Source organism: Pantherophis guttatus, chromosome 1 (assembly GCF_059756535.1).
Source record: "Pantherophis guttatus breed Tessera chromosome 1, ASM5975653v1, whole genome shotgun sequence".
Classification (NCBI taxonomy): domain Eukaryota; kingdom Metazoa; phylum Chordata; class Lepidosauria; order Squamata; family Colubridae; genus Pantherophis; species Pantherophis guttatus.
In genome coordinates, this window is record NC_142063.1 from 210,372,134 (window position 1) to 210,385,216 (window position 13,083).

The 13,083-nt window shown below is 34.9% G+C and overlaps 1 protein-coding gene across 2 annotated transcripts in view; it reads left to right on the plus strand.

Moving 5' to 3' along the window:
- Window positions 1-13,083, plus strand: part of NBAS (NBAS subunit of NRZ tethering complex) — a 152,099-nt gene that overhangs the window by 58,939 nt on the left and 80,077 nt on the right. For both annotated transcript variants that reach the window (XM_034432128.3, XM_087882370.1), the window contains exons 26-30: window positions 843-976; window positions 2,361-2,423; window positions 3,531-3,653; window positions 3,982-4,084; window positions 11,263-11,483. In XM_034432128.3, coding sequence (XP_034288019.2) covers window positions 843-976; window positions 2,361-2,423; window positions 3,531-3,653; window positions 3,982-4,084; window positions 11,263-11,483 — 644 coding nt within the window. The remainder of the gene's footprint in view (window positions 1-842; window positions 977-2,360; window positions 2,424-3,530; window positions 3,654-3,981; window positions 4,085-11,262; window positions 11,484-13,083) is intronic.

The window sequence follows — 13,083 nt, forward strand, 5'->3', positions numbered from 1 at the left end:
TCAGTCTTAATTATTTTACACCAGGCACTTGTTCTGAATGTAATTGCTGAATTGTGAAATACAGAGACTGGAAAAATAAAAAGATTAATGGGATCTGTTAGATCGGCGCAGGGAAAAGAAGACGCGACTCAGCAGAGGTCCGTTCAGCACTTTAATTCAGCTCATATGGAACTGCCGGCTGAGCTGCCGAGCCCTCCTTATATACAGCTCTGGCAAGCTAGCCGGCCAATGACATTTATTTAAATTTCCCGCCGGTGGATTAGCCAACCACTGGCGGACGCCCATATAAGGACACAACAGGATCTTTATAGTAACTTTCTTCTTGGTATAGTGCTTTATAATACTCCGTTTTGAGTGGCCTCTTATTATTTTTTTAGTTTGCGGGCAATATACAGTTATAGAATGGCTACAAGCAGTATTGGAGGGAAACTAAAACTATAGTACATATTAATGCTATTTACATAAGAAAGTAACACATGAGTAACACAGTTAAGTAACACAGTTAAATTAAAAGCTTTATAATTAGAAATACTTTCTTTTTATAAATTGCCTGATGTAAACACAATTTAGAAGGCTTTCAAAACGAAATAAATTTAACATACTCTCTGATTCCTGTGTTCATTACTGAGCTTCCATTATAGGTAGTATGATTTTCTAAAATCCTAAATTGAAATTTAGAATTTTTTTAATAAAGATCTTACTAAGTTGACTACACAACTGTAATGACACTGCATGGAGTATTGTGCAGAGTATTAAGAGTACAGAGATACTAGAGCCATTAACAGCAAATTGGCAAACATTCTAGGACCTAGCAATGGACATTACTTTTCTTTTTCTCTTAGGGTCAGCAAAAAATTATTTCAGATCAACTTTTGTTGATGACGATTGCTTTAGAATGTATCTACAGCTGCAAACGTGATGACCAGCTCTCTCTGTGCTATGACATCTTAGAATGTCTCCCCCAAAGAGGTCTGAGGTGAGTATTGTCATCATTCAAACTTTGAATATTGTAGGATGATTTTTTAAAAAAAATACTTTCTCTGTCATCAATACCTATAAGATATCTACAGTTATTTATGTAAATCTCATTACCTGAAGGATGATGTGACAGTTATTTTTTTATAATCATCATATGACAATGCTTTATTTTAACGCCATCTCTTTGTCTATAAAGCTTCAGATTGGCAGGTGACAAATTGCTTGCTTTAATTCTATTTGTAAAAGACCAGATGAGAGCTTACTTTGAAGAAAGATTGAGAAATAAAATATTTAAAATTCAGTTTGGATTTGCTAAACTCGGTTTAAATGCATATTGCCTGGAATATCCAGTGGTCTTGGAGTAGTGGAATAGTAATGAGTGGTGGGTTGCTCCCAGTTTGCACTGGTTCGCAAGAACCGGTAGTAAAAAAAATTAGTAGTTCGGAGAACTGGTAATAACATTGGCTGGCCACGCCCCTGAACCGGTCCCCCAGCCCGGTTGCCGCTTGCTTACCCCGCCCACCTCATCAGAGGCTTTTTTAAAAAACTTTTAAAAGCATTTTTTCTACAACCTCTTCAGCTGAAAAAATGCTTTTAAAAGTTAAAAAAAAAGCCTCTGATGATCGCGCGGCTCAGCTGGGATCTTCAGAGGCTTCTGAAAACATTTTTTCTGTAACCTCTTCAGCCGAGGAGGTTGTAGGAAAAAAAATCCCTTTAAAAGCCTCTGGCGATCCCAGATGACTTGCCTGATCGTCAGAGGCTTCTAAAAGCATTTTTTTCTGCAACCTCTTAAGGTTGTAGAAATAATGCTTTTAAAAGTAAAAGTAAAAAAAAAAAAAAGTTGGCCACGTCCACCCAGTCACATTCTCCCCCCCACCAAGCCTAAATAAACCACGCCCACAGAACCGGTAGTAAAAAAATTTAGAACCCACCCCTGATAGTAATGCTACATGTACAATCTTTTGTTCTTTTGTGAGAAGGCTGTACAGAAACTTTATTTCAATGGCAAAGCATGTATTTTTTAAGTCAACAATCTTAGTTTCTTCACCATCACCAGCAAGGATGAGAAAGATCCCACAAGTAGAATTGATGTCAGCCACTCCTAAATGGATTGATGGCCTAACTCTCTTTAAGGCAACAATTTGAACATTCAGAGAACTACTCTCTGAGGACCCTTATATAAGTAGTGTAATTTGGTGATGGACAGAAGTACTTCCAGTGTCATGAAAAAAAAAAAATTCTATCAGCAATGAATTTAATAAATAAATAAACTATGATTATTTTAGTCCCAGCAAATCTGAATGATGCTGGTTCTGGATTTTTAGTTCTATTTCTTCATTGTGAGATTTTTTTATTGTGATAATTTCCTGTATCTTTTCCAGCCTTGAAACAGACATTACCAATAATCTTCACAATAGAGTTGATGAATTGGAACAAATTCTTAGGTAAGAAGTTCCTTTCTTAACTTATATCTCTTACTGCTTTAACTTTCTTAGCTCAGTGTTTTATTGGATAGTTCTGGATTCCAGGTTTTAAGGATAAAAACGGCCCATAGGGTAAGTATTACTGTAATTATCACTGAAATTACTCTTTGGGCCATGGTTTTTCTGGAAATAGATGAAAATGTAGTATTGTTACATAGACAAATATGATGTAGCTACATGAGAGAAAACAAAAGTGCTTGGGAGGAAGAATGTCTACAATTGAGTAATTTCTCCATGTTGATCAGAGCAAGAACATTTTCAAGTTTTAGATTCATTAGGAGCCTATGGCAGACCATTTCAGCCATTTTATTATTCCATCTAAAAGTCACAGTGGTTGACAGTTTTAATCTGCATGGAAAGTAATCTGTTCAAGACAGAGGAATTTGTACAGAACCCTCCCTTCTTCTTATCAGAATGCCAGGTCTAGTGTATGTTGTGCTTCATCCATAGTACCAAGAACAAATTTGCACAGAGCATTGACTTCCATATCATACATTAAATCTGGTGTTATTCTTGATTGACCAGCCTTAGCAGAGAAGTTATTATCAACTTGAAAAACTATTGTCTAGGTTGCTTTAACTGGTTAACTAAAAAAAGGTAGATGATTAGTTAACCTCTTCATCATGAGAATTCATCCACTATCCTTTCCACGCTCTAAACTTAGAGATGGCAAAATAAAAATGTATATGAATTGTGGCATCTAGAGTGTAACATGCATTATGGTGTTCTGATGCCATTCATGCTTAGGGAATCCTAATCATTTACAATGCAACCGCCTTTAATAAATATATGCAAATATATTCAGAGAAAGTAAGGTGGCATATGTGGTTTGCAGCACATATTGTATGTCAATATTGTATAGATTATTCATTTTGTACATATTCCATTTAATTTCTGCCAAGAAAGAAGGGGGGTATTCTTATGTGTCACAACCATTGAACCATAAACAAAACATTGAATGTGTTTTTCTTTTAAGAGAAAATCTTTCTGTTTTGTTTGGGCTTCTTACTGATATGATTGGGAAGAACTTTGTGGTTCAGTTGATAATATTTCTGACAATTATTGCAGTGTATCGGAACTTTTGGAAAAGCATGGACTCCAGAAACCTGTATCCTTTGTAAAAGACACAAAGAACAGTCCAGAAGAAGCACGGAAACTGATGATAAGATTGACTCGGCACACAGCCAAAAAGTGAGTACAGTGTAATGTAAGGCAACTGTTCTTAGTAATAGTGAATCTGTATTCACTAAGTTTATTGTTTCCACTTGTAAGTTTGAAATAAATATTTTTCAGCATTTGGAATAAGAAATGTTTAATTATTAATATTAGTGTATTAAGAAAATTGGTAATAAACCTCACTCTTAATGTCTAGATTTTGTTAGACTTGTATCAATCTTCTTCTCGCAATACACATACAAAAGAGACAAGAGATTGTATCATAATGTCATAGTCCCCCTTAATTTTACAATTTAATTATAATGTGCTTTATAAATATTGTTATGTTTATATCTTTTAAAAGACAGCCTTCTGTTAATGAAAAGCACTGGATGGGATTATTGCAAGATATGCTGGCTATGCAGAAAAACGTTTATACTTGTTTAGGAACAGACACATGCTATGAGGTAATTCTTTCTCCTTTTTTTTAGTATGCAGTAAAAGATACTTTACAACTTTATACTTCTTTGTACTTACTCTGTTTATATACTCCTAAATCTGAATAATGGAAGGAGAATCTTAGTCAAGAGTTGTCTCAGTATTTATTTTATCCATTTAAATCAAACCAGTATTAAGTTTTTTTAACAATTTTAGCAATAAGGAAAAATTGTAAAGCTAGAATTTATGATATAAGTAACTTGGATTTTAAAAGGAACATCTTTCATGATTGGCCTCCTTTTAAGCAGAAGTTTGAGTCAATTTGCTACTGGAATCTCCTAGGGGTGAACAATTCCTAACTGAATATTATTTAGTTTATTTTCATTGTAACCAAGTAAATGGCTATGGTTATAGTGGTTGTAAAGAATGGAACCTACATTTTAAGGATATTAAAATAAACAGATAAACCTATTGGCTCTTTCTCTGTAAACATATGCAAGACATTCTTTCTCTTGAAGCAAACTGAAGAGGAAGATTTTTTTTAGTAGATGATGCTAAATAAATAAGGATGCTATCCTTATTTGGGATAATATGCTTTACTGTTCTTGATAAAAATATGTTTCTCAGACTTCTAAGAAAAGCCAATATTTTAGCTTATCCAAAGCAAGGGGATTCTATCCCCCCCCTTCCCCCAGTTAAGAGGATAAAAACAGCTTTAGCAAAGATTCTCCAAGACTTTATAATGCTTTTTCTGACTGAAAATCTGAAAAAAGAATAGGGAATACACAATGGCTTTAGACCTGAAAAGCACATTTCAAATACCAACTTTGAAGTTTGTTGCTACTGGTAGATTGGGCTATCGATGTCCTGTAGCCATATTGGAAGCTTATGCCTGCATTCCAATAAAACCTAAATAAATTAATAACACAAAACCTCTCATAACTCTGTATTATTACAAATGCTTCCAGTAGAGACTGCTCATATGCCCAGTTACCTGTAATGCAGTAATGTATCTGAGATATAGAAGTCGCCTTTTAGCCTATTTGGACTAAATAAATTTGAGGAGCTGTAACAGGAGTCTCTTAACTATTTTAGACCAGTAACTGCATTTGGTCTAGCTAGAGTGTGTTGTCTGTATGCTGCCACAAATGGCATAGTGGAAGAGAGCAGTTACAAAACATTCATTTCCCAAAAGCTACTGTAGTGAGATTTGTATCTGCCATTTCTTTTAGCTTTCTCAAAATATTTTCATTCTATTTTCAAAGGAGGGGAATACCTTTACAAAACAATAGTTTACAGTATTCTTATTTTGTAAAAATTCTTACTGAATTATTATACAAGAGGCTGGTACAATTCTTTGCAATATTTCAGTTTCCTAGTTAAATTAAAACATCTTAAAGTAGGGATTACAGGTAGTCCTCGATTACACCATTGAGCTCAACATTTCTGTTGCTAAGCAAGGCACTTGTTAAGTGGATCACGATCCATTTTACAACCTTTTTGCCACAGTTGTTAAGCAGTTGTTGAGTTAATCTTGTGGCCATTAAATGAATCTGGCTTCCCCCATTGACTTTGCTCATCAGAAGCTGGCTGGGAAGGTCTCAAATGGTGATCATGTGATCATAGGGATGCTACAACAGTGTGTGAGAACTGGTCATGTCACTTTTTTTAATGATCATTAAATCAACAGTTGTAAGTTGAGGACTACTTGTATTGTGACAACTGGGGAAATATTTGTAGGCACTCTAAGGCAGGGGTGAAATCCAGCAGGTTCTGACAGGTTCTGGAGAACCGATAGCGGAAATTTTGAGTAGTTCGGAGCCGCCCTGAGTCTCCGGAGAAGGGCGGCATATAAATCAAATTTTAAAAAAAACAAAAAACTGGCAAATACCACCTCTGGCTGGTCCCAGAGTGGGGTGGGAATGAAGATTTTGCAATATCCTTCCCCCAGGAGTGGGGAGGGAATGGAGATTTTGAAGTATCCTTCACCTGGAGTGGGATGGAAATGGAGATTTTGCAGTATCCTTCCCCTGCCATGCCCACCAAGCCACGCCCACCAAGCCACCCTACATCCACCAAGCCACGCCCACAGAACCGATAGTAAAAAAAATTGAATTTCACCACTGCTCTAAGGGTACAACATCTCATATCCTGGTGAATTTATAAAGAATATTCACAGCCTAAGGGTCTGAACGGGCAGAAACCTTCCTGTTTTCTTCCCAGAGGTCCTGCCTGCTTCCTTGATTTCTGAGGTTTGCTTCTGAAATTATAAAAGCTAGACTTTCTGTCTTAAGTAGAGTGATGTACTTTTTCTTTACCATTTTCACTCAGGTGAAAAAAAATCAGTTTTGTCTGTGAGAAAGAGATTATGCTCTATGTTAAAGTGCTTTCTCTTAGAAGCCTTAGAGCCGTGATGGCGAACCTATGGCATGTGTGCCAGAGGTGGCACGCAGAGCCCTCTCTGTGGGAACACGCGCCATCACCAGCTGTTATGTTTTCCAACTGGTCTTTGCTGGAGCGCCAGAAAATGGCCTGAAAATGGCCCCAAAAAACAGGCTGTTTTGGGGCTGGTTTTTGGGCCAAAAACAGCCTGAAAATGGCCCAAAAACCAGGCATGCGCACACCAGCCAGCTGGTCTTCGGGTTTCCGGTGCTTTGGCGCACGCGAAGACCAGCTGGTTGGCGCGCATGTGCGTGGCAGAAAATCAAACACCAGCTGGCCGGCGCGCACATGCTCCCTGGCCAGCTGGTCTTTGGATTTCTGGCGCTCCGGTGCATGCACATGCACACATGTTCCGGTTTGGGCACTAAGTGCTGAAAAGGTTCGCCATCACTGCCTTAGAGTATAGATCCTGTTGAAGTGAGACTCAGTAATAAGTGATGCTTATCTAGGTGTGGACTTCAAAATGCTTGTTGACTGCAGTTCCAAGATTTGAAATGTGGTTAAGATCTGTGTTAACACACGCCTTAACAGCATGATTCAGTGGGATTATGTTGTGCATGTAGATAATGGAATAGAATTCATGCTAGAGAGAAGGGTTGATGGAGGAAGCAAAATACCCCATTCTTAAACATAGATCAGGGATGTATTATTTCACCGAGTCTTCTGCTTCCCATCCCTCAGTATTTCAGTCAACTTCTCCACATTCTGGTAAAACTTTGAAGCTGTGTATCTTTTTAATTATTAAAAAAAAACCCTTCAGCTACCTTAGTCTATTTGGGAAAATGTTGTTTGAGGAACACTTTAGTAGGAGATAACCAGTTCTGACTTTAAGAAATGCTTGTCTTTATAAAGCTCTGCATTTCTATATTAAGGGTGCATTCTTATAAACCATTGTGGAATTAGCAAAGAGATGAAAAATTGCAATTTCTTAATTTACAGAAAGTCTGAAATGAAATTTCTACTAAACAAAAGAAAGATAAATAGCTTTTTGCATCAGTGTTATGTATGTTAAATGGTTTACTGAGCAGAACGTTCATTTTTAATAATGTCACTCAGAGTGTATATAAAACTTTGATAGATGCTTTCCTGTTTGCATTTAAAGTGAAATGCAAAATACAGTTTGTACTGAAAATTGTGTTGTATATTCAAGAGGAAATTAGAATGAACTGAATTATAGCAGAGTGCAGGGTTTTAAATATCTCTAGTTTGCCAGCACACTTTCTTGTTTATTATACTGTACAGTACTTGCATCAACTTTTGTATAACTTATATTTAAGAAATTAACATTTACATTTTCATATTATAGTCAGTCTTCTTTAAATTATAGGCTTTATTGTGAGAGATTGTTAATCTCTATGGCTCTTGAAAAAGGTTAAAATTATATAAAAATGTATAAAAAATTATAAGAGTGAAATTGAATCTGGGATTTCAATCCAAAAGTAGATTTTGTGGGGATGCATACACACACATCTAAATACATACATATATCTAAATATATCAAGAATACATTTGTGTCTCTTATTCCAAGATAAAGCCTAGTGTCAGCTGGAACACTGACACTGAGACTTTTTATAGGGATGCCATGCTGAAATGCTTATAAAGTGCATTTTTATTATCATAGTTCATAAAAAAAACTATGTGGCTTTTTTCTTTTGAAAGTTGCTTCTAGGCTTACCCAAAATGCAAAAACAAATTTCCTTGTTGATCAAAATTAAATTTGTAATACATATGGATTCCTTATGAAAAAGTTTGGTGAAGAGAGGGGGGGGGGAGGATATAATCTCCAAATATATTTGACAGTTCCTGTAATGGTAGATGGAACTTTAAGAAATAGGAGGAAGAGTCACTGCCAAGATAACAGTCAGATAAAAGAAATCTGACTCCAGAAATATAGAAATGTAATTTGAGAAAGCATCTTAGACTTGACTTACCCTAGTTTTCATGAAGATAAAGAGACAGAGGGTTATCAGTAAGTTTTCTGCAGGTTCCCATTATTTAGAGGAACTAGACAAGGATGTCCACTTTCTTTTTTATATTTGTGTGGAACCCTCGACTTGTGCTATTAGGCAGTGTAGAGAGATTTACAGAATAGTACATAATTCAGTTGAATATAAACTGGTTTTATTTGCAGATGACATTCTTCTTTTTAGAAATAAAAAGTGGATGCAAATGATAGATGTCTTTGGTAAAAAAATAAATAAATAGCAGGATATTTTATTAACTGGTCCAAAAGTCTGTGGAGATTCTTAGTCTGAAGGAGGATGTGGTTTTCTGAATCATTAAACTTACATTTTGTCAGGGATTAAATACTGGTAGTCAAAAAATTGGTGTTATTTTTCCAATTTGGGCAAACTTGGAATATAAATCTATAGGACCTTTGTAGGGTGAATAATATTAGGATATAAATATAGCCAACTCTAGTATCTCTGGAAAAACTTACATTAAATAGAAAGCAATGGAATGTGTAATAAAAATGATCCTTTTTCTCATGCTAAATTGATTTTTTTGGAAAATCCAACATATGAAAAATTGGTTGAGAACAGGAATATTGATTTTAGACCAATTGATAGATTATGATGATGAATTTTTAACATCTGCTAAAAACATTGGACCTTTTTAGCTTCAAGACACCTGAGATATTACGACAGTAGTTTTAAAAAAACTACTATTAGTTTCTATAGACATTTGTTATCAAACATAGATCTAGTTTGGTCTAGTGGTTAAGGCATCAGACTAGAAACTGGAAGACTGAATTGTAGTCCCTCCTTAGGCATGAAAAAGCTGATTAGATGACCTTGGGCCAATCACTCTCTCTCAACCCAACTCACTTTACAGGGTTGTTGTTTTGGGGAAAATAGGAGGAAGGAGTATTATTTGTGTAGGAGTATTAATATTTATAAAAATATTAAAGATGGATGTAAATAAATAAATTTTAAAAATTAATACAGATCAATAAATCAATTCGATATGCAGATATTTAGAGATGTATTGCTTAGACAATGGCAGAATGTCTTAACTTCTATACCTAGAGTGCCAATGGACTTTTAACTCTTACGTTTACCTCAACAAACAATGTCTAGAATTTTCTTGACTTCATTACATCTGTATTATATGAAAAGGATTCTTCAGGACAGCATTTTCATGGGATACAATAAGGATAATGCTTATTAAAAACATGATTTTAGAATGTCCTATATTTACTACGCTTGGGGAGAAAATAGTGGGCTACTAAATGTGGCTGTGCAATGAAAATGAAAATTTTCAGAGGATAATATTCTGTTGAGTTACATACCTAATATGTAAAACTTAACAACTAGACATCATAAATGGATTTGTGTCCATACTATAGATAAAAGGCAGATATTGCAACATTGGAAATATAAATATACATGACCCCATTTACTCCATTACTCAATTTATTCAGTGGGTTGAAGACAGGATTATATTTGCTGTTTATGAGCAGATTGCCTTTAGGTGTAGATTTTGTATGGAGATGTAAAATAAAATAGGGGACATCTTTATACAAAATATTTTAAAAGTGAGATTGTTATATTAAAGTAATATATTAATATTTGCACTAGATAATTATATATAGAATTGAAATGTGTTCTGTTGTAACAACATATAGATTGATTAATAGATGATAGATAGATAGGTGATGGATGGATGGATTTAATTTTATATTTCCTTTCTGTTCTATATTTTCACTTATATTTTAACAACACTTGTTATGAGGGTTTTTTTTGGATAATATATATCTCTTTGTGTTTTGTTCCTTTTGATTTTCTTCTTTTTTATTTTAATATATATATATGTATGTATGTATGTATGTATGTATGTATGTATGTATGTATGTATGTCTTTGGTTATTCGGGTTTTCTCCCGTGTAAAATTGGAAGTGTCTTGGCGATGTTTCGATGAAGTCTCATTCGTCATCTTCAGGCTGGTGTTTTCGGCTTCGTGCTTCTAGGAGCAATGTGTGATCGCAGCTGTTTCTTCCTTTTAACTGCCAGTGGAGATGTGAACTGATTGAGTGGGAGCTTGGCTGTGTTCTGATTGGGTGGAGGTGTGTTCTGATTGGTTGGGGGTTTGGCTGTGCTCTGATTGAAAGGGGGGTTGGCTGTGCTCTGATTGGATGGGTGTGTGTTCTGTTTAGGTGGGGGCTTGGTTGTGCTCGGGTTAGTCTGAGTTGCACTTCCAATTTTACGTGGGAGAAAACCCGAATAACCAAAAACCTACATACAAACATCCGCGAAAATCTCAGAAAACAAATATATATATATATATGAAAAGAAAGATAAAGGGGAGGAGGGACACATTCTTACTTGCAAAATTCTGTTACTATAACCCTATAATAATGGTAGTATTATTTTGTGTGTCCTTGGATTCCAAGTTTGGTCTGCCTTGGGATTCTGACAATAATCTTGCTGGCTCTTTCCCAGGCACTGAGGGGGCGGGGGGGGGGGAAGGGAATGGGAATTCTACGATGGGAATTAAGTTCAATACATGTATATTTGGGTAAGAGTCTTATGGCACCTTGGTTTTAATCTTGTTATATTTTGTTATATTTTTCTCTGTTGCTGCTCTGAGCCTGCACAATATACAAATTAGATTGAAGTTTGTTTTAAAAAGATTTCTTAAAACATAATTATATTGATGTACATGTATCTGAAAGCTGTCCTATGCTGTCTATTTCAATTTCTACATTTAAGAGTTTAGCAAGCATAAAAACATTCTATGATATTGACTGTGTTTTATTTTGTAGATTTTTACTGAAAGTCTTCTATGTTCAAGCCTGCTGGAGAATATCCATTTAGCTGGGCAAATGATGCACTGCAGTGTTTGGTCAATAGATCCCCCCGTTTCTAAAGGAAAAACGCAATACAGAATCAGCTATGAGAAAAGCATTGAATTAGTTTTGGCTGCTAGCAGAGAGTATTTTAATTCTTCAACCAGTCTGACTGATACTTGCATGGATTTGGCCAGGTGATCATATGTTTATTCTAATTCTCCCATATCTACAATTAAAGTTATGGTATTTTTTTGTAAAAATCTTTTATACTATTATTAATTCTGTGCACTTCATGTTTTCTTTGCATTTCTAAGATTACTTGTCTTTATAGTGATGTTATTAATAGGTGCCGGGAACAAAATTAAATCAGAGAGTGATGACATAAAAATGCCATAATTTTTAACCAATTTTTTTTTAAAAAAATGCTAACTCAGCAGCTTTTAGGTGATCCCCTCTTTAGAAGATAGGAGAAGATATCTAGAAAACAATATGGTCCTTGTCTAACAGTGTGGTCTTTTTTCAGCTGTGCTTGTTTTAAGGATTGAGGTTGATCTTCATTGTTTTTCCCAATTAGGAATGGAAATTTGTTACAAAGTCTTTGTAATCTTTGTTACAAAGGACACATTTCCTAGTATTGAGCTAAAGAGACTAGAACAGGGCTGTCAAACTCCCGGGCGCAGGCCAGATGCATCAGGTGCTGGCCATGCCCACACCCAGTTTAGCGAAGGGGGAAAAAGTCTCGATATGTCATGTGAAGTAGCCATGATCACGTGAGTTTGACATCCCTGGACTAGAATGTATTGACTGAGCTGAAAGGTGAAAGGTTTATATGATTTGAAGAGATCCCAGAACACTGGAAAAATATAGAAATCTAGTGATTTTATTATTTGGGGGCGGAGGTGCCAGATTAATTGAGCCACACACAATAATTTTCATTGATTAGTCAGATAATATGACAGTTTTATATTTGGTAGTATTTCATAATAATAGACCATTGTGAAAAAAGGCTATAATATCTCAATATAAGAATGTGCCTTTCTGAATGCTTAAAAGAGGGAACCTAAAACAGTATTCTTAGTTTTTATAATCACTTCTTAGGTGGTTTTTAAAAAATAATTTCCTTGTTACCAGTCACTAAAATTTGAATCCCTTCTTTTCTGTATTTGGTAAACTACAAGCACTGAGACTACTATGAAGCATGCATGCATTAGGACCTATCTCATTTTAATTTTTAGTGCATTTTGAAATGCTTCAAAGAAACCTAGAAATATTTATGTTCATTTCTATTGTTAATACTTGTTCCCCTCTCTTTGTTTCTGCAGTTTTTCTTCGTGCTAAGTATTTTATATCTTTGTCCTTTTATATTTAGGATGGTATGATTTCCTCTTTGTGTTAGAATACAATGCAAATTCTTTTTCAGCCTTTTGCTGCACAATATTTAGAATTGGTCAACTCTACAAAGAATAGGAAGACTGTAAAATACTTCCATTTTCGGCGTAGAAAATTAATTTTACCTCAATTACTTTTACCATTTTAACATCCATGTTAAATATCTGCTTTATTTTCCAGGGTTGAAATTCCTAATCTAGTGCTATTATTTAAATGCATTTTTCTCTAAAATAATAACTTGTATTAAATAAGTTCAAAACATAATAAAATATGTTTGTATCCTTTAAAAAGTAAACAGTGAAAAAGAGTACATAATTACAGGTACAATAAAAACATTAGGTTTTCTGCCGCTCAAGCACATTTTTCATAACATGCAAAATAAGATTTACATTCATTAATTTTAAT